The 25,474-nt window shown below is 39.2% G+C and overlaps 1 protein-coding gene across 4 annotated transcripts in view; it reads right to left on the reverse strand.

Moving 5' to 3' along the window:
- Positions 1 to 23,706, reverse strand: part of pask (PAS domain containing serine/threonine kinase) — a 32,471-nt gene extending 8,765 nt beyond the window's left edge. For 2 of the 4 annotated variants that reach the window (XR_001815841.3, XM_017496255.3), the window contains exons 1-18: positions 23,455 to 23,706; positions 23,032 to 23,232; positions 21,767 to 21,990; positions 17,906 to 18,073; positions 17,103 to 17,234; positions 16,059 to 16,193; positions 15,507 to 15,678; positions 15,071 to 15,258; positions 14,723 to 14,840; positions 13,715 to 13,804; positions 11,767 to 11,932; positions 10,339 to 11,039; positions 9,832 to 10,001; positions 9,458 to 9,625; positions 9,186 to 9,311; positions 4,059 to 4,193; positions 3,735 to 3,934; positions 3,114 to 3,247 (exon numbers count right to left, since the gene is read on the reverse strand). Coding sequence is in view for 3 of the 4 variants with exons in the window: in XM_017496255.3 (XP_017351744.1) it covers positions 3,114 to 3,247; positions 3,735 to 3,934; positions 4,059 to 4,193; positions 9,186 to 9,311; positions 9,458 to 9,625; positions 9,832 to 10,001; positions 10,339 to 11,039; positions 11,767 to 11,932; positions 13,715 to 13,804; positions 14,723 to 14,840; positions 15,071 to 15,258; positions 15,507 to 15,678; positions 16,059 to 16,193; positions 17,103 to 17,234; positions 17,906 to 18,073; positions 21,767 to 21,990; positions 23,032 to 23,224 (3,220 nt within the window). In the remaining variant the exon portion in view is untranslated. The remainder of the gene's footprint in view (positions 1 to 3,113; positions 3,248 to 3,734; positions 3,935 to 4,058; positions 4,194 to 9,185; positions 9,312 to 9,457; positions 9,626 to 9,831; positions 10,002 to 10,338; positions 11,040 to 11,766; positions 11,933 to 13,714; positions 13,805 to 14,722; positions 14,841 to 15,070; positions 15,259 to 15,506; positions 15,679 to 16,058; positions 16,194 to 17,102; positions 17,235 to 17,905; positions 18,074 to 21,766; positions 21,991 to 23,031; positions 23,233 to 23,454) is intronic. The other 2 variants (XM_017496257.3, XM_017496256.3) reach the window with 2 other exon arrangements.
- Between the last annotated feature and the right edge of the window lie 1,768 nt (positions 23,707 to 25,474).

The raw sequence follows: 25,474 nt of genomic DNA on the forward strand, positions 1-25,474 counted from the left end.
TACATTCTTCCAAAAACATTGAGAGGTACACGAGCTGAAAAAGTGTGGTTTCATGACCCTTTAAGTTGCAGAAACAGAACTCTATGGGGGAATTGTTTTATATACTGATGGTGAAGCTTGTCTGACCCAAGAGCATCATCATGGGACTTCTTTATGGAGTTCAGGAGTTCTTTGAGAAGAGTGGATTATATGATTCTGTATTGTCTGAGTAGAACAAGTTTTTCTTTTCTTGCTGTACACATATAGCTTGGAATTTGGGAGGGCAGTTTTGTGTTGTGGTATTTTCGAATGTCTCTGCTAGCTTGCTATTTCATGTTTTTGGGTAAGGAGAGTGCCTTCATATTTGATACGCTGCATTTGTGATCTGCTTCCTTTACCGTTCATGTTACACATCATACACCAAACCTTCTTTTTGTTGGTGCATTGAACGTTAAGCTTGATACAAATTGCCTGCAACTTTGCTTCTTCGTTGCACTGATGACTCTTTGGGCCTGTGCTCCGCATATTTTGAACTCCGTTAGATTCCCTGTTGTTGGGTGTCGGTCAAAAAGCCTTTTTTTCTTTTTTTATGGGCCTCAGTAACCTTTTTACAGTTTATCAAACCAAACCTTAAATTTGGTTTTCCTGATGTATTTGGGATAACTTCATCTGCGACTAATATTAGAGTATCAGTGAATCACTTTAAATGGGTCCTGGATATATTGAGGCGCTAAAACTTCTGGCAACGGGTCTGAAAGGAAGGCCAGTTAGTTTGATTTAAGCTGCCATCTTGAGCACTATTTGTTGCATATCTGCTTCTGCGAAGGTTATATTAGAGGGAAAGGGATTCTTCCCACATCGGCCCCTACATGCCATGAGAAGTCAAGCAATAATTCAGGTTCACATACGATCAAATCAATTGCAGAGTATGTCCCATGTACAGGTGCAGGTAGGTATGCGAGTTGTCAATTAGAAAACAGAGGGGATGATTGCTGATAAGTTCTCTATAGTCTTGCCTTTAGTGTTGTAATGGCTGATTCCCCATAGTGGCTGTTCAAATCACCCATAAGAACACATGGGGATTTCAACTGACCCAAAATGTCATCCAGGTCTAAAGCCATCAGGTGGTAAAGCAGATAAAGCAGTGTGATGGGTTTGTGGAGTGTTAAGTATACTGCTGCTGCTTGTAGGTTGGTGTTCATTGCAATGGGACTATGGATTGTAGGTCTTATTAAGATGGCTGTACCATCAGAGGTACGCCACTGGGGCTATTTGGTACCAGGAGGCCTCATGAAGAGAAAAGGCAAGAGTTAAAAACAGCAGCTAAACTCTAATTCTGCAAAGTTGGATCCAAGACCATGACAATTCCATTGAACAATATTATTACTCCATATCAGGTAGGCAGTACATGTACTCGTAATTTGGGTGAGAGGTTTTGGCTGCGAGAGGCCACAGTCTCTGCCATTTGAATATCTTTTGGGTTTTCAGTTTTGCTCAGGCTGTTTTCTTCCATTTGGTTGTTGTAGGGTTTATTTCTTTTTGCTCTTACTATTGCATAGATTAGACTGTTCTCTTGAAGAGCTTTCATTCTGAGAGCTTATGATTTTGTTTTTCGGTAAAGGGGGGCACTTACTACTACAAATTGGTTGAGATTTGTCTTTGTTCATCCAGGTCAAGTCTGTCCGACTTTTGACCGTTCTTGTGGACTTCAGTATGGACACGTGATCTCTCTAGTTTAAAGGAAGGCAGGCTCTCAATCAATTTCCATGCTTCAAGGTAGCTAACTAACATTTTATTCTCTGGGCCTCTTTCTTTGTCTTTTGAGGAGTCACTATGTTCACCTGCACAGCTGCAAAACTATGGTGTTTTTTTGTAGATATACTCATGTCCTTCCTCTCCACAATTGCAGCAGATAGCCTTGATTTTACTTGCTGATCCATGAGCAAATTTCTGGCAATTGGAGCATCTTAGTAGGTTGGGTATATATAAATCCACAGGTACTCTTTGGTAGTCTATTAGAATGTTTTCTGCTGGTTGTGGCCTCTTCATATATAGGTGCTGTCAATGTCATGATATAGAGCCACCAGAATTTGGACAGAGACCTTTTCTTGCATTTTTGACTGTCCCTGCTACTGCCGAGATGCCTTTTTGTATGGCGAAAGGAGATAGCTTGGTGAGGGGCATGTCCGGTGATAGACATTCTAGGATTACAAACCACTGCCAGTTATTAAATGACAAACCAAAAAAATCTCCATTTACTGAATAAAGATCTAAATCATGATCCAGCATCCTTTTTAGGGGGTTTGTTTGGTGTCCATGTCCATATGCATTTTGTTTCATCACCCCTATTCCCAACCCACCTCAGAAACCAACAAGGGGATGGACAGAGCCGTGGACATCTTGCATATATGCATCAGGGATATAGGGGTGAGTACTTGAGCGACTATGTAAATTATGCTGCTCGACTGACCCTTAGTCAACGCCTTCTGGAAAGAGAAAAGGAATGGCCGAAATTTATTAAGTCTTGACCGGCCAATTGATTGGAACGGGCCCTTCCAACTTCCTGCGTCTGATGTAGAAGCCAAAGCATTGTGTCGGACTAGTGGTAGAGACAGCAGACCATATTCCTCAAGTGCCAGGACCGATTCCCCAAAAACACAGATCGCAAATCAAGGCAAACAAGTCACCCAATTTGTTGCCTCTTATGATCAGCAAGGGAATGGAAAGGACATTTTCTATCCCCAGTTTCCATGGGGACAAGAACATGTGAAAGATACAGGGTTCGAAAAGAACAACTAATCCTGCAAACATGGAAGAGACTTTCATGTTTCTTTTACTGTAGTATCATTAACTTAGCAACCAGAAACCATGGCCACTTTACATGGTTGACAAGTGGTGACGTGGTGACACAGAACTCCATTTGCATTTGGTGGCTATTCCAATTTGGTTACAGGAGTTTGTAGCGGTAAACTTTTTTTTTTTTTTTGGGGGGGGGGGGGGGGGGGGGAGGGGGGGTTGCACCTGCGGCTATGATGCACCTGATACATAGTTAACATGTCCAAATTCAAGTCCAAGAAAATTAACCCCACATACAGAGCACTGGGGTTTCCATCTACATTGCTGACCAAGTGTACCTGTAGAGATGTCACAGGGGATGTTGAGTTTGGCTTGGATGGTCTCTTCCACACTACAAAAAGGGTTTTCACTGAAGAGCAGGGTGTATACAAGTACTCCTAGAGACCACATCTCCAGTTCTGGTCCTTTATACCTACACACAGTATAATTCAAGATCTATTAGACGGCATCTATCAAAACATGACTGAACTATACAAGAGAATCATAGATGATTCTGAAAGCAAGCTCTTTAACTGAGGCACACTTGTTAAGTCCAATTTATTTCAATACTTAGTAGTGCAAATATGCCTTCATATTTAATTAAATAACCTCAACCACAATTTATCTAATGTTTCAATGATAATTCCAAACTTTAAACTGTGGAAAGGGTATCTATCTCTAAGCCCAGGCTTAATTCAGTGGTGCCATCACCATTTTAAAATGCATTCATGTTAATAGTATCAGTGTTCTGTCTTCCAAGCACAAAGATACTTTGAGTAGCATAGGAGCTTGGAAGCTGACAAACGTATTTGAATATGAATTTGTATATTTAAAAGTCATACACAGGTCACGTTAAATAAAACTGAATGTGATGTCAAAAGTTAGTCTCAAAAATATAATGCTATATGCAGTGTACATACGGGTTTCCTTGCAGCACCTCAGGTGAGCAGTACTCCAACGTGCCGCAGAATGTGTGGAAGAGCTTGCCAGGCTCCAGGAGGGTCGCAGAGCCAAAATCAATCAGTCTGATATGAAACTCCGTGTCTATGATGACATTCTCATCTTTAATGTCCCTGTGCAATATGCCTTTCCCACGAAGGTAAGTCACTGCTGACACCAACTGTAACACACACTTTCAGATTATTAAACTGTATTGATTTTTTTTAATACATCCTGGTCCTTCTCCAACAGCTACTACTTGTGCACTCTGAATAAGTCTTTCACATTTACCAGCTTACACACACCTGCCGGAAGATGTAGCTGGCTAGTGGTTCATCCAGCCTGGGCTGCATGTCAATGAACTCAAACAAGTCAAGGCCATCTCCATGTTTCTCCATCACCATCTGGAAGAAGTTCTCATTCTCAAACACCTCCAGCACCTTCAAAGAAAAAAACAAAATAATAATTAAAAAAAAAAAAACATTAAAAATGACTTCAACACATGCAGTGATTTTAAACCATCAGCTGGGGCTAGAAACATTAGTTCTTCCCATCTTACACGCATGCACATACAAAAGAAGCATTCAGTCCCTCTCTGATCTCAAACCAGGTCTGGATTAGTTTTACACAGGGAAGTGGGATTTTAGGCTCTTTCAAACCTGCAGGGTTGGTCAGTCCGTTTGCCTTGAAAGATTACACTGTTTATGCATTTATATAAAATGACAAGTATAATAAACTCAGGTAACATACAACCCCAATTCCAAAAAAGTTGGGACAGTATGAAAAATGCAAAAAAGTCATTTGAAAAGTCAGTTCACCCTGTACTATACTAAAAACACATTTGATGATTTACTTTGTGAATTTATTTTTTGAAAATATACGCTCATTTCAAATCTGATTACTGCAACACACACCAAAAAAGTTGGGGCAGTCAACTGTGTAACATCACCTTTTCTTTTAATAACACTTAAGTGTTTGGGACTGAAGACACCTGTTGGTTAAATTTAGCAAGTGTAATTTTCACCCTTTCATCCATTATGCATTTCTTCAGCTGCACAACTGTACAGGGCCTTCGCTGCTTTATTTTGCACTTCATAATGAGCCACACATTATGGTGGGTCAGGACTGCAGGCAAGCCATGCTAGCACCCACACTCTCTGCTCTTGTAATCCAGGCAGAATGTGGTTTGGCATTGTCCTGCTCAAAATGTGTACATATATCTTTCTGCATTAATGGTGTCCTCACAGATGTGCAAGTTCCCCATGCCATGGGCACTGATACGCCCCCATACCATGGGCACTGACACGCCCCCATACCATGACAGATGCTGGCTTTTGGACCAGACGCTGATAACAGCTTGGATGGTCGTTTTCCCCAGGCCAAAGAGGAAAACACGACAGCTGTTTTGTCCAAAAACTATTTGAAATGTTGACTCGTCGGACCACAAAACACTGTTATTGTCCATCTCAGAGGAGTCGGAGCACAGAGAAGTCGGCGGTGCTTCTGGACAGTGTTGATGTGTGGCTTCTGCTTTGCATAGTAAAGCCTTAACTTGCATCTGTGGATGCAGTGGCGAATGGTGTTGATTGACAAAAGGTTTACCAAAGTATTCCCAAGCCCATGTCTGGATATCCATTTTTCACCCATGACGGTTTTTAAAGACAGGGACGTTTGAGGGATCAGAGATCACACGCATTCAGAAGTGGCTTTCGGTCTTTCCCTTTACGAGATTTGACCGGATACCTTGAATCTTAATTATAATGTGCACTGTAGAAGGTGAAATGCCCAAAATCCTACCAATTTGTCTTTCGGTAATGTTCTCAAAGTGCTGGATTATCCGCTGACGCATCTGAGGGCACATTGGTGAGCCTCGACCCATCCTTGCTTTTGAAGGACTAGGCCTTTTTTGGAGGCTCCTTATATACTATGATTAGACGATTGCCTCACCTGTTTCACATCACCTTCTTATTGACTCTTCACATCGCTATTTGTCCTTAATTGATGTTGCATCCATCAAATTCAAAATAAATGTTTATCTTCCAAAGAACTATGCAGCTGCTTAAGTAAAACAAACACCTTTTCTTTATATGTTTTTTGTTTAAATACAAGGTCAAAGTACATTTACAAATCCCTCCTTTGTTTTTATTAGCATTTTCCATACTGTCCCAACTTTTTCGGAATTGGGGTTGTATACCCTGAGAGAACAAACATGCTGGCAGAGATTCTATTATATACTGTGGGAAAAGACACTTTGTGCTTTTTCTTCATTATTAAGCCACTCTAGGAAGCACTGTTTCAATAATTTCCCACTGAAACCAAAAAGAGATCAGGTATCTGCGGAGTTAAAAGCTCAGAACAATACACAGTCATGTCCATAAGTATTTGTAATTTTGCCTCAGTATACCACCACAATGGACTTGAAATGAAGCAATCAAAAATATGACTGAAGTATAGACTTTCAGTTTTAATTGGAGTTAAATTGGGGCAGCTGTGGCTCAGGTGGTAGAGCGGGTTGTTCACTAATCGTAGGGTTGGCGGTTCGATTCCCGGCCCACAGGAATCCCCATACTGAAGTGTCCTTGGGCAAGACACTGAACCCCAAGTTGCTCCCAATGGCAGCCTAGCACCTTGCATGGCAGCTCTGCTGTCATTGGTATGTGTGAATGGGTGAATGAGACAGTGAAAAGCACTTTGTAGAAATGCCATGGTTAAAAAGGCACTATATAAGCACAGACCATTTACCAAAAAATATCATATTAGGAATTAGACATTTTTTCTACAGAGTCCCTCCATTTTCACAGGCTCAAAAGTAATTGGTCTAAAGTGGATACAAAGTCATGAATTTGTATTTGGTAGCTGTTCATGGGTACTCTCAATATGTGGTCCAAAGAGATGTCAATGCAAGTTAAGGAGGCGATCGTTGGACTGAAGAAAAAAACAAAAAAAAAAAAAAACAACAAAAAAAAAAACCCCAAAAACAGACCTATTAGAGAGAGAGAGAGAGAGAGAGAGAGAGAGAGAGAGAGAGAGAGAGAAGAAACATTAAGAGTGGTCAAATCAACATTTTGATACACTGTTGAAAAGAAGAAACGCACTGGCAAACTGAACACCACCAAAGGGCCTGAAAGATTACAGAAGACAACTAAAGTGGATGATCACAATTCTTTCCTTGTTAAATAAACACTCCTTCACAACATCTATCCAAGTCTTTTCCCACAGTATATAGTCAAGATCACTCTGGATTAGGTAGAACTATTATTGTCAAAGTCTACAAATCAAGAGACCCCTTCATGAATGTAAATGGAGCCTGTTTACCTCAAGATGCAAACCACTCACAACACAAAGAACAGAAAGGCCAGATTAGACTTTGCTTAAAAAAACCTCTTTAAAAAATAAATAAATAAATAAATAAATAAATAAAATTAAAAAAATATAAGCCTGACCAGTTCTGAAGCAAGATTAACTTGTACCAGAATGATGGGAAGTAGGCTTGCTGCAATAGTCAGTGTTCCACCACACACCTATTACATCACTTGACCACAGCGGCACTGGCCCCTACTGTCCTGTTGCTTTTTTATTAGTAATAAAAATCGTTTAGTTCAGTCAGAGAATGAACACTACAATTAAAACCAAACACAACTACTCAATTCAGCATGAGCTGGGTGAGTCACAACACAGATCTGCAGGAGTTAGATTTCATTTAGCACGAGTGAGAGAGAGTGAGGTGAGCTGACTGACAAGACGATGGATTTTTGGTTTAAAAAGTTCTATGTTTAATATAAACGAGTTTGCCATTGTACTGTTTTGTTATGTTTTTCATTAATAATAATAATGAAACCATCATTCAAGCAACTGCTGCCCCCGAACAGCCGCTAATTTGAATTAGCGATTAAGAAGTGAGGGGGGAAAAGAGGGAAACGCCCCCTCAACACCGATAGTACGGTGCTTTACGGAACAGATGGATTGTGTCCCAAAAATGTACTGTGAAAGCAAACCAAGGGCTTCTTAAGGCAAAGAAATTAAATGTTCTTAAACGTCTGATGAGCTCAACCCAATTGAACATGCTTTTTACTAACTGAAGACAAAACTGAAGGTAGAAAGACCCAAAAACAAGCAGCAACTGAAGGCGGCTGCGATAAAGCCATGGCAAAGCATCTCAAGGAAGGAAACTCAGCATTTGGTAAAGTCCATGGATTACAGATTTCAGGCAATCATTCACTGCAAAGGATTTGCATCCAAGTATTAAAAATGCTCCTAACATTTATGTTAGTTTGTCCAATTACTTTTGAGCCTTTGAAAATGGAGGGAGTCTGTAAAAATGGCTGTAATTCATAAACAGTTAATGCAATACAATATTTTGTTAAACCTCTTAAATTAAAGATGAAAGTCTACACTTCAATCACATCTTGACTGCTTCATTTCAAACCAATTGTTTTGGTGTACAGGGGCAGAATTCCAAAAATTGAGATGCTGTAACTGATACTGAGACCTGACTGTATTTGTCATGTTTAAAAGAACTTTTATGTAAGGTGTTGAGTTCCTAACACAGATACAACCATACACGTTATCATGTAACCTAATGATTATTAGAGATGCACCGATACAAAATTTCTCAGCCGATACCGATAACCGATTAGAGTGATATCGGCCGATACCAATAGTTCTGCCTTTTATGCCTTCTGTTAAATTAAAAATAGTTATTTCCACAATTATGAAAGAAATGCAAATAAAAACTTTATTTTCTCCATTTCAACAAGTTGTTTCACAGTAACTGGTCTCAAACAGAAAACACATTACTCTTAACATTAACACATTAAATAAATTCTGAAGATTAAAGCAAAAATATTAATTCATAAAAATGTTAATGCATATTACCATTGAATTCTAAAAAACCTCCTGTTAGTCTTCACACTCACTCGGATTCGTTTCACTGCTGCAGCTTCTGGTGTAAACTTTTTTTTTTTTTTTTTTTTTTTTATAAAAAAACAAGAGTTTTTTTTTTTTTTTTAACAAAAGTAGTGCAGAGATCACACAGCTTACAAACTTTTGTCATCATTCCACACAAGAGATATCATCTTTACAAAATCGATGCGTTTCCCCCACCCTCTTTTTATTGACAGGATACAATCAGCCCTCATCATCGGATGTTTTTAAACTAATCGGCCGATAGCGGGAAAAATAGCCTTTATCGGCCGATACATCGGCGCATCTCTAATCATTACTAATGTGGCCATATATAATAAAAGTCTAAATAATTTGCATAAAACTAAGTGTATGCAGGACGCATGAATGTTTTTGTATGACAGCAATGTGTACATGGTGAAGACATCTCTAATTTATAGACACCACTTATCCATTGTCAATTATTACTACACAGGCCTGGAAATCTTATTCAAAAAGTTTATGATGTTTAGCTGAAAAAACTTGTGCACCTTGACAATGTTGGAGTGATGCAATCGGGCGAGTATGGCCACTTCCTGAGTGACCTGACCCAGTTCAGGGTCTTCCACCCAACACTCCTCCACCACCCTGCTCTTCCTGATAAACTTCACTACCACCTGTGAGAAAAACAGGAAACAACAGGATGAAGTCACTAAGAGGGAAGGTTGAAAGGGAACATGGACAGAAGATGGAAAATAAAGCACAGACTAAAATACTCAAGTGTCTCAACCATTCGGTCCTGAAGGAGACTCTACTTTCTAACCTCCTGCTCGTTGCAACGTCGTAAGGCAAGCCAGACAACGCCAAAGGCTCCCTTCCCTATGGGTTGCAATGCATGATAATCTTCCTCAAACTGTCCTTCACATGCTCCAGACTGCTCCAGGCTCATGGAGGAGCGCAGACCCTTACCATAATCTGCTTCACTGATCACCTGAATAAAAAGTTGAAAAAAATTTCAAAAGACAAAAAAAAAAAAAAAAAGACAAAAAAAAAAAAAAAAGAAGAGGAGTAGCACTTTGGATAAACAACCTGAACTATTTTTTTTTTTTTTTGGGCTGACAAGCACTACATAAATTGACAGAACATGCAAGTAAACAGCTGAACCATTGCTTTTAATACAATATGTTTTGGCTTCACCTCTCGCAGGCTGGAGGCTAAGCTGTCCTCAATGGAGGACTCTGGTATAGAGGTCTGGGTGCTCTGCAGCGTTTCCTGCTGGTGGAGGAAAAGATGACTCCCACTCAGCCACACACAGAACAAAGCACCTCCACTAGAGAGAGTAGCTCTGCAAACGTCACACTGCACCTCTAAACAACAAAAATATAAACATACACCCAGAGATCAGACACACAGTCACTGCTACATAGCTACTACTGTCCATTTAGTCTGAATATGAGTAAAGAAAAGCCTTGATGTGATTAGCATAATTGAATTGAATTGAATTAGCAGATTCCTTGTGACTGTAGAAAATACGAGGAGAATCTTAAATATGAACATGGAAAAATATGTTGTGCTGCAGGTGGAAAATTCAAAAATGTTTAGTCCAAAACCTTAAACTAGACAGTAATTTTAATAAATATATCAATAAAATATATCAAATAAATAAATAAACAAACAAACAAACAAATAAATATAGTCTCATACCCAGAGGCGTTCCATCTCGGTGGTAGCAGTTAGCATGAAACCTGCCCTCCTGTATCAGGGCGAGAGGGGAAAGTGGTCTAGCAGTGGTGGACAGTGGCCTTTTTGGGGTGGAGGTTGCTGGTCTGTCACTTGATAACAGCATCCCACTTTTACAGAGCTCTGAGAATGGAGTACACTGTTCTGAAATTTTCAACTCAGCATTCCATTGCTCTGGGTTTCCCTCGAAAAGTAATAACGGTTTTAGCAACGGACCGACACACATACCCAGACATTCCTGCTCAGTAATTTTCTGTTCAGGGGGCTCGGTTTCAGGCTCAGACTCCACAATGCAAGGCGATTGTGTGCACAGGAGCTCAGCCGTGTCACACTCACTTAGCTCCAGCTCTCCAATAGCAAATGCAATCGCGTCACCGTTAGCATCGAGGTCTAGGAAGAAGCTGCTTGAATCTGCTACTTCTACTTCGTGTTGCGTGTCGTCTGGTTTCTCAGGGCCTGCCCACTTTTCACAGAAACCCGAGGATGAGCGACTGCCAAGGGAGATCACCTCAAAGCTGGAGTTCTGCAGTCGGGCTGAGCAATCCTGGGACTCGAGCAAAGCAAAGGTGTGCAGTAGAGATGTAGTGGAATCGGCTGGACAGGACTCGTCACGCTGGGCTATTACTGCAGCTGCCTCCTTGCATAGCTCTGTAGTGTCCTCCAAACTGCATGGAATAAATCATTATCAGATATTCAGTAAACAACTAGGACAGTTGCACCAAACCCATGAATACACAATTACATTCAAACATTTATTTAAAAGCATTTTAAGATTTTACTCCGAATTCATTTGCATGACCGACTCTTCTCAAAGTTGTCTCATGTGACGATTTAAAATTTGAATGGGCAACTTATTTCCATAGTCTAATAATTTATTTATACATACACACACACACACACACACACACACACACACACACACACACACACACACACACTATTATAAAAGAAAAAAGAAAAAAAAAACACAATCTCCACTGCACCAACTTGAAAGAGAAAAGCGATTTGAAACCAATTGACTTCTTAAACAAATTTGAACACTGGAATACTGGAGATAAACACAGCATTGTTAAATTATGTATGTTTGGCCAGTTTAAAATAAATAAATAAATAAAAATATATACACTATTTAGAAAAAGAAAACACTTCTCTGCTATTTGGTCAATAAAACAAATCAGTTGTTAATCAAAAATCTTAATTAAAAAAAATAAAAAAAAAGTTGTGATGCTCTGACCATCAGAGAGTCAAAGCTCCCACTGGTTTCTATCCTGCTCTCATTCACATGTATCTACTTGCGAATAATGGTAGCTTCAACAAGGAAGTGAGCAGGCAGTTTGGATGCTCTGGTTTTAGAATTGTTTTATTTCCTGAACTGAGGAGAGTTTAGCTCACTTGTTTGCAGGCATGGGGGAGATCGCAAGAACAGTAACGGCAGAAGGGGCCTGATGCTCTTGCTTGGCCCTGGCTGAAATGAAGGCTCGCTTCCCTCTTGCAGCACCTCCTTTCCTCTTCAGGGCTGGGAACAACATACTGTCTTTGGCCAGTAGAGTCTTGGGACCTTAACAAAAACAGTACAAAATGATGATTGATTTGGTCCATTTCATATAAACATACTATACAGTCACCCTGAGCAGAACGTCAACATAAATGAATTTCTACTTCACCATTCTTCATTACCAGGGTTAATCACTTGCATTGCTACAGTGTTAAAGTGCATGCCTGGGGCTGGGTACAAAGGTAGCTAGGCACAATTATACACGACTGATGTGTAGCCCATAGCATGGTTTCAGTCCCAAATGATTTCATAGTCACATTGCATGGACTATATTTCAAAGCATTAAAAGAGGTTTTGAACCATCTGCTATACCACATTCGAGCTCTGCGCTATGTACTTTAGCGAACACGAAGGCTTACGAGCAGGTCAGCTGCATGCCTAACATTGACACGTCCAAACATACGCTGGCCCATGTCATTAGGCATTCTGCTAATTGCACTGGAATGATCACAACAGCTATCGACCCATTTTTGAAGGAGGGTCAGTTCTTCATGGCATTGGGGCATGAGTCATACACAATAGGCAATATTCCTTGTCCCCGGCCTTTAGGAGGCATGAAATAGAACGCTAGTTTCATATGCATTTGTAGTTCTATGACAATCGGATGACCACCAGGGTTCCCAGTCAGAACCCACACCAATCCTCCGGGAACGGTGTTAGAAGGGTCCGTGAAAATGATGGCCGTATGAAACGGTCACCCGCACACACACACACACAGCATCCAAGTGATATTAACCACTCCTAATGTTTATCATTTGTTTACAGCATTTGCATCTCCTCATTTGCTTAGTCAAAGCAACTTACAAATCAGGCACAGTTACATAAATAGCTAGTAGGGGTGGATCAATACACACAGTCACAATTCAATTCAATTCACAATACTGACTTCACGACTGGATTCAATTTAGTTCCCGGAATATTTTGAACAAATTCTGAATGAAGATAAATAACTGAAAAGACTAATTTTATAAAAAATTTATGACTCAAAACAACGCACAAAACAAATGTGCGTTTATGTTTAAATCTAAATAAATTTAAAATAGCTAAAAACATGCAACTAATATTGTAACCAAAATGTACTACAGGTTCACCATATTAAAAATAAAGAAATAAACTTGTATATTTTCCCAAAATGTGACTGAATAAATAAAGTCTCTGACATGATGAAACTGATTGACTGAAACATAATTTCTACCCAGAAATAGTGCTCCAAAGTCTGCAAAAGCGCCTGAGATCCACAGTCTCTTTTACAAGCTCTGTAGATTGCTTGAAAGCACCTGTTACAATGTGGTGATGTAAGTATATAACATATAAGGCGTGCCAGTCACAGTGATCTGGAGCTATCGGGCTCAGCATGCACGCTATACATTTTAAAACTATGGTTTGAGCAGATTCTGGTGTATAAACAGTGCAACTGCATTAGTAGTATAATTAATAGAATGCTGATTCCCATGATGCACAGTCAGATTTTTGAGTCATCACATGATGCATCGTTACACCCCTAGCAATTTGCGTTACACATCATCTGTAACTCAAGGAGCATGTTAGAAATAATGCTAAGCACCAACATTCGTATTTAGGGTAAGGTAAGAAAAGTGTACGATGATTAGCACTATTGAGTAAAGAGAGTCAAGGCTGTAAATGAGCATGTACACAACAACAGATCTACAGGACTGCCTCTGAAGTATATACACGTGTCACTTCCAGTAAATATGGAATAACTGTCCATAATTCCATCTCCATGACAATGAAATTGTGATTGTACACAGAAAGAAAGGCACTCACTACATGTGTCTTGATTCTCCATTGCTGAGGTAGCACAAGCAGATGGGCTTAAAACACCACCCCCACCTCCAATAAAGGATCTGCAGGAGTCTAAGTGGATCAGAGAAAATAAGGGAACTGAAGTTATAATGTTTCACTTTTACTCAGATTTGACATCTAATCCTGCCCTTACATTTATATATAAAGTGACAAAATCCTGAAACAGCTGAAGCCACCTGGGGTTAATCACAACCATTTCACTGATGACAGGTCTATGATAAATACTTTTAAACCTGAGGTTATAAAAGGGTGTGCAAACTTATGCAACCAGGTTATTAGGGTTTTTTTGTTTTTTTTTTAAATTTAATTAACCTAAAATCCCTCTGTGCAAGAGCCCACACCAGTATAGTTATGGCCCGAAATATTCCACACAAGCAGAGCCATGATTAACATGGGTGCGTATTAGATGTGGTGCTGTTGACTGTCAAATGGTTACACGCCTGATTTAACTAAAGAAAGTAAAGCCTCTTCTAACATTTTCTGTGATAACACGAGAGTGATCTACTAGGTCATGCCAGATTTCTCAGAGAAAGCACATATACGCGCGTGTAGGCCTGTAATTATGTTAGACTTGTATGATACATGTACAAGACCTTGATCATTTATGCTGATCTCAATGTTGCCCATTGTGTTTACATGTTTGCACCAACATTTAGTCATTTGCTAAAATATGCTCCAAGTCTAAAACAAGCACTAAAACACAGACAATGACGAACAAAAGCATAAAGGATTCACAATGCTGTATTACAATAGTGTACTCATTGTAATGTTATTTCAGGGGAGTTTTCACATGTTTTTGTTGATACATGTTGAAGTTAATGTAGAAAATGTGCGAATATTTGGTTTAATCTGTGCATTTTCTCATCAGCGTGGCACAAAATGGTCTTAAAATTACAAGAATACCATTTATCGGAATCATTTCTGGGACAACATATCGTCCAACAAAAGTATTTTTCGTGACAGGCCTACCTGTGTGGCTACTAGAAGAACTGGATGCAGAGCCATCTTCTTGATAAGATACAGGACTGGGGCTTCTGTCAAAGGCACACATCATCTCGTAAAAGGCTGGAATCAAGAAGGTGATCTTCTATACACATGCATAGAGATACACACACATTTAAAAATAGCTTTTATTACATTACCCATCAAGTTACAGATATTTCACACTTAAAAGAAGTGCTTGTAATTAAGCTAAATTACTCCAGTATGTTAACAAAACGTGCAAATTTGCATAATTTTGATTCATCACCTTTGTAAACTAAGTTGTAACTTGTATATTTTTCTTTGACAGAGACCGTAGACACATTACAGCAGTACCTTGCCTAGAAGCTCAGTCATGCTATATCCCATCAGCAGGGGACAGTAGATACTGTTGATGCTGTTAATGGTGCCATTGGGGTAGAGAGTCAGAAGGCTGCTGGAGGGAACAAAAGTCCACAGTGACCCAGAATAAACCACATCTGGGAGGGGCGAGCACATGCCTTCACCAGCACCATCTTGAAAAACTGGAGAGCAACAGAACTGAAGGTTGGAAAGTAGACCATTTGCAGCAGGAATGCAGAACCCTTCATTTTAGCCAAATCTAGTGCATTAGGTTAAGAGTTTACTCAAAACAGCCATTTGTCATAGCAGGTTCTCTCAACTGCCGCCTGGTCAGAGCGCATTAAGGGCTTGATAGTTTGTGGTACGATGTGGTTTAAATGTTGCTTGATGTTTATATGTGTAAATCATGGATCAAAGCAAAAACACAGACCTGCTCCTGCATCAGGGAGTGCTGCACGTGAATTTTCACTGGGTTCAACACAGGGGGATTTGCCCATCTGGCTCAAAGGTCCTCCACAAGATACAGCGGCACGCAGTCGCACACACACACGCAGCTCTGCGCTACTCCTGCCCTGCACACACACGCTCTGCACACGCATCATCTACGGGAGGACACACATTAGACCATTTAATCCATGTACACCACAAAAACAAATCACTTAGACATTCACAATCCTGCTCCATTGTTAAAATTATATGAAAAGTGGAAATTTGCACACCCAGAATCATCTCAATCTAATAAACAGTAAATGAACCCTACACTCTTAAAAAGTTATTTAAAGTTACTCCTTTAGCCCATACTAATGACAGCATCAAAATATCACTATACATTAGGTTGTGCAATGAGGCATTACGATGGATAATACTCATTAGTGTTGGGGGGTGGGGGGGCGATAAGAAAAAAATAATACTTTTTAAAAAAAAGTGTGTGTGTATGCATGCTTTTTGGTCAAGCAGCTATAAATCAAAGCATGCTCCAGACCTTTGGTATGGTCCGACACTGCAGCGGAACATGAAGCGTTGGCATCAGACATGTGACGGAAAGCCCCATCAACTCCTCAGCATTACAGTAACCATGGAGATTAGCAAAGGTGGAGTCACAGCTGAGAATTCCACCCTAAAGAAACATTTTTTATAGGTTTTAAAAATGTTTAACTACTATTTTGCTAGCAAACTTAAGTATGTACATTATGACATCCTAAAATTCTTTCCATATCATGACTCACCATTTTTATTATTACCCACACTTCTATTCATTTTAGTACAAGTAGTTAACACATAGGGAACTGAAAGCCCTAATTTAGAAGCCGTGAATCCTGAATCCATTTCTAAACACAAAAACAAAAACATTCATGTGATTGAAAATAAGGGGGCTTTCACACTGGCAGTTTAGACCGAAACAGAGCACAGTTTGCATGAAAAATGGGTAATGTAAAAGTCACGTGGACCGGGACGTGCACGGTGGTACCGACCCCCTGACTGCATGTAGGAGTTGGTCAGAGTTCGGGTTTAACTGGAACGGAGCCACAATTCCTTCGAATATGAATGCAACTTGTACTCGGGTCCGCACTTGTTCAGGTCGTAAAGTAACCCGTACGTGTGTTTTAGCCGATGATGACATTGTTAGTTTCCACAACACACGTGTACCAAATGAATTCCTTGCCATCAGCTGTCTCCTCAAACACTTCTCCTGGACATCAGATGAATTACGCCACGTAACGCACACAGACGCAGTGTTGTTCACTTCGCTGCACATAATAGCACCAAAAAATAAATAATAAAAGAATATGGGGAGTTGCGTCGTGTTCTCCCTTTTGCGTTTGTGATGAAGCAAGATGAACGCAAAATGCACTGGGGTTCAAACCAGACCACTCGACTGCACTCAGATTTGGACCGCAGCAAAATGTGCCCAGTGTGAAAACCACCCAAGTGTGTAAGCTATATGCTAAAGCACAGACCCAATAGTCTGATGCGTGTTCAATCATTCCAGACAGTATGAACTAAAATCAACAAATATAAATGTGACCTCTTTAGAGAAGGAGAAATGGGCCGATATCCTCTCCACTCTCTCCAGAAGCAGTACGCAGGTTTTGTGATTATGTGAGCGTGTCCACACAGACACCGGGAACTCTGAGCCTGCTTTACTCACTGCATTTACCTGCAAGGAAGAATTCGGCAGACATTTCAAAGTTGGAAAGAAAACATCACAATGTTGTGGGACAGCTGCACTTAAGCAGTTAATGACAAGAATTACAAATCTACATAGACAAACATCTTTATATAAAAATCATAAAGATGGGGGGGGTGTGTGTTTTAAATAAATAAATAAATAAATAAATAAATAACCGACCCCCGCTGTTTGATCTATGAGTCTCAGTGAGCTCAGCCGTCGCTTGGTTAGCCTCAGCCTTGCTTTTACCCCTCACAGTAGATAGTGTTGCCACCTCACAGCTCTTGGGTCCTTGGTTCGACCCTGAGCTCATGTTACTGTCTGTGTGGCTTTTCACATTCTCCTCATGTTCATGAGGGTTTCTATTTACCTCTGCGACCAAAAAAAATGTGCCTGTAAGTGAACTGGCTACATTAAATCGCCCCAAGTGTGAAGGAGTCTGCAATGCGTGTGTGCACGGTGTTCTGTGATCGACCGCCGTCACATTCAGGGTGCACTCCTGTCTCACGCCCAGTGTTCAAGACCCTGATCAGATCCCGAAGATGAATGAAATTGTCATTATGATATTCAACATGTGTGCTGAATGTGAAGATTTCATATCATGTGCGTCATTTGCTTTTATTATCTGAAAACGATACCCCCCCCCCAAGGGTTCATACCACTTTTCCTGATATGGTGATTAAGTTGCCTGCAGAGTCCAGGATTTCTTCTCCCAAGACATCCTCAGACATCTGACTTGTCTTCAGGAGGAAGGTCAGCGTTCGCCCAATCAGCTCATTGCGTGTGTACTCAAAGAGCTTGCAGGCTTGCTTGTTCACATCCAGCACCTCTCAGAGAGACAGAGAGAGAGACAGAGAGGTCTTAAACCTGCAACTTGCAGAACACCAACCATGCATTTGAGATAATCACAACTGCATTTTTGTTCCTTGCAGCAGAACACATTTTCACCTTTTTTTTTTTTTTTTTTTTTTTTAAACTTGTATCTTACCTTTAAAACATTTGGGATCAACATGATTTCCCATGGTTTCATTCAGTACATCATCAACTTACATGTCATGCACAGCCTCAGCTTTAAAGTTACATGTTCTTGGATGAAGAAAAATTAAATTGACCATGAACATGTCCTTAACACTAGGTTTTAATGAGAAGTATGCATTACCCATCCTGCTTACCATTGTACGTCTTGTGTACGTCTGTTTAAACAGCAAGTTGCTAACTCTACTGACAAACAGTAACATTGCACTTAGACTTAAACAATAATACCCTCCGGCAAATTATTATGGGCTATGTCATAACTACAGGTTGGAGCACAAGCAGTAAAAATCCATCGTCTGCATTCCTGTGTGCAAGTGTGTGTATGTAAACATGTCTATAATACAAACGCTACTGCTGGATAGAACGACTTTTCAACCTACGGCCTTGTTAACAGCTCGCAAATCATGCATAACATTTTTATTTTATTAGCTTGATACCGCCTGACTTGTCCGAATTTTGCGTGCGGTTCCAGAGTATGCACTGCTGGGTAGTGTAGTTTATAAGTTACACGAGTTGCTTAGGCAAAGCAAGCAAATAAAACAAAGAGGAAAGAGCCTCATGAATCATCTCTCTTTTTCTTGTAAGGACTGTACTCTCTTTCTCTCGAAATTTTCTGCTGGCAGGGCTCTGTAAACACACCTTTGTAACAGAGAAAATGTTGAGGATATGCTTAAGATTGAGGACAATGTGGTGGACCCTGATTATGAGGGACCATCATCTAATGAGAGTGATTTTTTGTCAGGTTGACCTTGAAAGGATCTCAAACCCCTCAAGAGCCTGTTGTATAAGGGAAAAATTATATAACAATTAGCTCCAGTCCACTAACTTAATTTGGACAGGCATCATTCAAAGAGTGCAGATATTTAATAACAGCAATCATACATAGTTTGCCTGTTAGAAGTGCTGGGACTGATCAGTAGTCTATTTAAATTTATTCCTAGTTTCTACTGTTTGTGCACTGGTGTGAGGTTAACGTCCTCATTTTAATCTTACAGTCTGGTTAAAATCTCAGCTATCCTCCACTGTTAACACCAACATAAAGGTCATAGGAAAAAAGGGATTCAAGTCCCTTTAGTCCATTCATGAACAGCCCACGCTCAAGGGAGCACAGAAAATAGTGGCTGACCCATCTAGTGTCCTTCACTGCGAGTGTTACCTCCTACCCTTTGGCAGAAGGTACAGAGTGCCAAGGTGCAAACTTAACAGATGAAAAAACTCATTTGTACCAGCTTCTATAAAAATTTACAGTGCAGAGTCTACAGAAGTGCGCAATAATACAGGGACTGTGCAATATGTCAGGCTGGTGGGCTGTGCGATTTGCTGTTTTATTTTATTTTATTGTCGACACTCAGACATGTACTGCATGTATATTGCATGCATGCATGTTATATGCTGTGAATATAACTACATGTCGCTATTCATGCACATTTTCATAGTTATCCTATCAAGTGATTTGTAAGTAGGAATTAGTAGGTTTAGTAGCGAAACCCAGTATTAAACTGGCCCCAGTGTTAATTATGAAAGACTGTACTATCGATAAGCTTGGATGCTATTGGTTCTGCTTTCAGCACTGGAGAAATAATGATGAGTCTTTATTGGTCACATATACAGTAGAGCACAGTGAAATTGTTTTCTTTGCATATGAATGAAGAAAATATATTTCCTATTCATTATTGCTAAATAAACGTTATCTTATTTCACCAACCATTTCCAATTTGCGATATTAAGATGTTCATCTGCATCTTAGTCATTTGCAATCCAAAAGTGAGATCTCTTGTGCACGGAGACTGCATCACACGCAACAGCGAGCGTGCACACAACACGAAAGCTCCTGCTTAATACACAGAGTGAGGATGGCAGAGAGAACCAAACATTCACGTGTGGTTACACTTCCCTAGAGCTGATCCAGACAATGTTCGTTACCACAAGTGCAACAAGATTTTTGCTTGTAAGGGCAAAAACAAAAGCAGTCCATCAAAGCATCTTTCAAAAGTGCAGACAGAGAAACGCAAACATTTCAACTGCCAAGCTAGCTCGTCTCTGGTTGCCCCATCTACGTCAGCCTTCCCAAATAACAATGACAATCATCGCATAATCGAGGTCTCTTGCGGCATCAAAACAACGTTCATCTCCAACATCAATCCAACATCTTTTTGCTCGTTAAAGTCATGCTGAAATCAGCGTTCACGCCATTTAAAATAAGTGTAAAACCTAATTGGTTTGCTTACCTTACATTAAAATGATGTTGATTTCATTCGGGTGAAACGACATTACGCATTCAACATATTTACTACATGTTTTTAAAATCCCAAATAAATAAATAAATAAAAACAAACAAACAAACAAACATACATACATTTAGGCTATTAAATGCACATCACTTTCATTTACCTTTACAAAAAGTCTACATCTAAAAATTGAGTATTTTATCTGCAATATATAAATCTTAAACACTAAAAAATGCCTTCACACAGGAATAGATATATAATAAACTTATTTTATTTAAAAAAATAAATAAAGCAATGTTAATTCTGTTCTCAATAGGGCTGCAACTAACGATTATTTTCGTAATCGATTAGCTGGCCGATTATTCTTTTCAATTAATCTGATGGGGGTGGGGCAAACTTTTGGTACCTTTTTTAAATTTATTTATTTAAAATAAAATCCACAAACTGAGAGTCACAAATATAAACTTCAGACTAAAACTTTACACAACTGTTTGTCTGGAACAGAAAAGAACCAACACACACTCACGAATATATTATTAAATGTAGGAATGGAGTTTAATTGGGTGCTTTTTGTGCTTCCATAAACATAATGCATAAATACTATAAAATAAAATTATATTATATATATAAAATTTTTTTATAGTATTTATGCATTATGTTTATGGATGGACAAAAAGCACCCAATTAAACTCCAGTCCTACATTAATAATAAAAAACTCACTTCACTGCACTTTGTGGTTTCCGTTACTCGCTGCCTTTAGACATATTATTTTACTTGTGATCACAGTGTTTTAATTAGACATTACAGATCTTACTCGTGCTCCCTCTCTGTATCAGCGTGCATAGTGTAAGAGTACAGTACTTCATTTGGGACACAACTTTAGCATTTACTCTCCGGAGCGTGTTTTCTGAACCGAAGTAACGTAATGAGTAAACATGCCCCGTGCTGCGCACAGACCGACTAATCAAGAACAAAATTCGTTGACAACGATTTTCATAATCGATTATCATCAATGATATCGATTAGTTGTAGCAGCTCTAGTTCTCAATTTGTTTCTTTTTTTATTTAAAAAAAAAAAAAAAAAAAAAAAAAAAAAACCCCACACACAACACAACACAAAGGACCGATAAGAATACCTTTAAAGTACCGGATCAATAAGCAGTATCGGTAAGAGCAGTAATACAGTTTAATCCTTAAAGATTCCTATCCTGATTTGTACGACTTGTAGGTCTGCGAACCCAACGGTGGTGTTATACCTGTGCTGTAGTGCAGTCCACAGTGATGGTGGCCTTATTAGGGCTGTGGATGAGCTTGAGCCCCTTTTTTCCAAGGCAGGGTCTTTGAGAGATCAGCTTCTCAAGCTGTGAGCTCTCCAACTGAGCCAGAGATGAACCTGAAGCTTGACAACGGCAAGGAGAACCACAAAGTGGGGATAAAGGAACATCCTTCATCACTACTGGTGACTTTCTTCTAACATCACCTACAAAAAAGCAGAGTTACCATTTCAGGATAGAACATAAACTTACATGCAAATAAATTGTGTTCATTTAATGCACTCTCATCATTTGTCTTTCACTATTTGGCAACACCATTTGCTATTTTTTTTTTTATTTTTTTTTTTTTAAGTCAAATGTTTCAAGTCTGTAGTTGCATCGTGTCTTGTCTGAATAGCAAGCACGGTAAACGGAAAAGCTGCACTTTCCATTACCCAGCTTATTCATTCAAACACACAAAACAAGTGCTGGTGTTTGACTCATTGTGTAGTTTGATTGAACAATGTTTGTTCATTTAGTTGTGTTTCTCTATTTTGAAAAATCCATTATCGAGAAAGTAATCCACTTTATTTGTGTTTATTATACTCATTATACTTCCCGTGCACCTTCTCGGTCAGTGCTAATGACATCCATGGTCATGTCAGAGAAATGGGCTTCATTAGCCCCAAGGCACATAAATTCTAGGGGATGTTTCACAAAAATGTAACCAGCGAACATGGCAGTCACCGATCGGCTGCAAAAACCTAGTAATCCACACAGGATTTCACAAAAAACAAAAACACACATTTTTTTGAGATTGTTGCACCCAAAAGTGCAGGAAGACTACTTGAATTGGCCACATTGCAATTGCATGAAGCTGTTTTGCATGCTCTTTCATAGTGGTGTATGTAAGTAAATGAGACCTTCTAGCTGTAGTCATGTTCGACTCATGCGAATTGAAGAGGGCTTTGGCTGAATGCGTGTTGTGATGACGTCACCCGACACGTCCTGGCCCAAATCTGCAGAAAATTTTGAAAAAAAAAATCGCAAGCTCCTCCAAATATAGCGGAGTTTGTTTGACTCTGTTCATTTCTGCGATCACTAGTGATGGGAATCACTGATTCGGATCATTTTACCGACTCGGATCTTTGAATCTCGTTCAGCAAAATCTTTAATATATTTAATGAATGAATGAATGAATGAATGAATGAATGAATGAATAAATAAATAAATAAATAAATAAATAAATAATAAAAAAGTAGTCTGACCTGTAGTGGAGTCTGAATTGTGCTGAAATAAGCCCTCCTTTGTAGGAGGTTCTGGAGGAGACAGACTTGTCTTCACATAGTCCTCAAGTCCCAGCAGAGCGGATTTACTCTTAGCAACAACACAAACACTGTCGCCTGTAGCATTAGCATGGCTGACCTTCTGTTTATCAACGACATGGCGCCACAGCGACATTTTCTGCACTTGAAACACACACACAAACAAACACACACACTAACCATATTACTAATTTAAAAGAACCCCAGCAGTGCACTACAGGGCTAAAAGGAACTCAGGCAGCAGACTAGCTCAAATGCCGTTATCTAAGTAATATAGCTAGCTGGCTAACAAACTAGGAACTATTCAGTTCCGGACTCTTAGAAGAGTAATTATGTGAGAATCCGGAGCCAGCTCTCATCACTCACCGGTGATGTTTCGAGAAATAAACCAACCGCCACTCTGTCGAAGCCACTCACAGGCAGGCAGGCAAGCCGACTCCAGGAGCTCCTGCTTAGCACAAACGCGGGTTTTTCACCGAAACTCAAGCAAAGAGATATTCAAATAGTTTTCGCAAAGACGTGTAGAACAACATAAACAGAAGAAAAGTCATAACACGCGCTTTCTTGAACACAAATAAATTACACCTGCACTGAAAACCGCAGACACTTGAGTTTGGCGCTTCAATAAACAAACGAGTATGACGTGCCACAGCCAACCAATAAAAAAGCCGAGCCCGTAAACAGGAGCGGCAAATCAACCAATTAGGAACGCCAGTAGGCGGAGCTTTTCCTTGCGTGTATCTATGAGAGAGCCCTTTTGCTGTATTTTTCCTCCTAGTAAATCACACAATCACTTAATTCACAATTTGTAATGCTTCCATCTGGAAGAAGGTATAAGGTCCCAAAATATCTCAGAAATGTGTACAAACATTCCTTTATACCAGTGGCAATTAGAATATTAAATGAAGGTTAGGCAACTCCTTTTGAGAATAATTTTTATATTGATGTATTGTGAATGTGTATAACTTGTGTATTGTGTATGTGTATTTGTGGGGTTTTCTTTCTTGTGTTTTTTTTTTGTTTGTTTTGTTTTGTTTTTTGTTTTTTTTAAATGAGAAGCCAAAGCATAATTTCCACATTGGTGGACAATAAAGTTAAATCAATCAATCAATCAAGCAAGCAATCAAATCTAGTAGTATGAATACAATATTTTTTGCAAGTTTCATGTTGCTAGATATCTAAACTAGCCCTTTACAGAATCATATATTGATATCGCTATATAATTGCTTTATGGAAATAGCTGCAAAAACAATTCAGATTAAACTGAAGTTAAATTTAATCTCAAACAACTCACTGTCTTGGTTTTCAAAGATTATTGATGCATAGTTCATACTTAATAATACAGAGTTTACAGAGTTACAGAGTTTCTCACTATATCATTGTCTAAACCAGGGGTACCCAAACTTTTCCAGGGCAAGGCCCCTCAAATGGCATTAATATTTGTCCGAGGTCCCCCTTTTGCAAGATGTCTTTAAAACACATTAAAAATATAGACTTCTGAATACACCCCCCCCCCTCCTCTTTTTTATTAATATTTACATCATACATCTTTACATTACATTATATTAGGAATTGATTGTGTGTGTGGTTGTCTGAGAGTGAGAAAGAGAAAACACACTAGTGGGAGGGATGGGCTTGGTGGCTCCGACCAAATTGTTGAGGCCCCCCGGGCATCCCTTGGCGGCCCCCACTTTGAAAACCACTGGTCTAAACAACATCTTCAATGGATCAGATGTCACTGAATGATAAAAATATAAACATGTAATGTTTGATTCATGGATTGGTTGAATACAATAAATGATTACTTGTATACAGCATGCACTTCCTCTTTCTCAGCCATAGCTATATAGTTGGAGAAGTAAATTCAGAAAAATTAAAATGACTGTTCCTTGCTTAGTGTTATTCATTATACAAGACAATTATAGCATATTGTAAAACGTCGAAAAACTTCCTGTAATTAGTCGAACAGCACTTTTGAGTGTACTGTAAATCATTGAACCATTTGCTAAAAAATTACTGTAATTGCTTGGCCAGAAATTTTAAGTGTAGCATGAAATACAGCAGCTAATTCCTGGCAGTGGTTACTGATCATTTTTACAACAAACCTGATACAGTGTAGATATTTAATTATATGGAGTCTGTCTACATATACTGTTATTTGACATAAATATAAATTAAATTTTATATACATTTATATAAAAATATCAATTTATTAAATATAAATGTGTCTATCAAAAAGACAATAATACACCAATCAGCCATAACATTAAATCCACTGACAAACCACTTCCACTGACAGGTGAAGTGAATAACACTGATTAGCTTGTTACAATGGCACCTGTCAAGAGATGTGAGATATTAGACAGATATTGATGTGTTGGAAGCT

Source organism: Ictalurus punctatus, chromosome 20 (assembly GCF_001660625.3).
Source record: "Ictalurus punctatus breed USDA103 chromosome 20, Coco_2.0, whole genome shotgun sequence".
Lineage (NCBI taxonomy): Eukaryota > Metazoa > Chordata > Actinopteri > Siluriformes > Ictaluridae > Ictalurus > Ictalurus punctatus.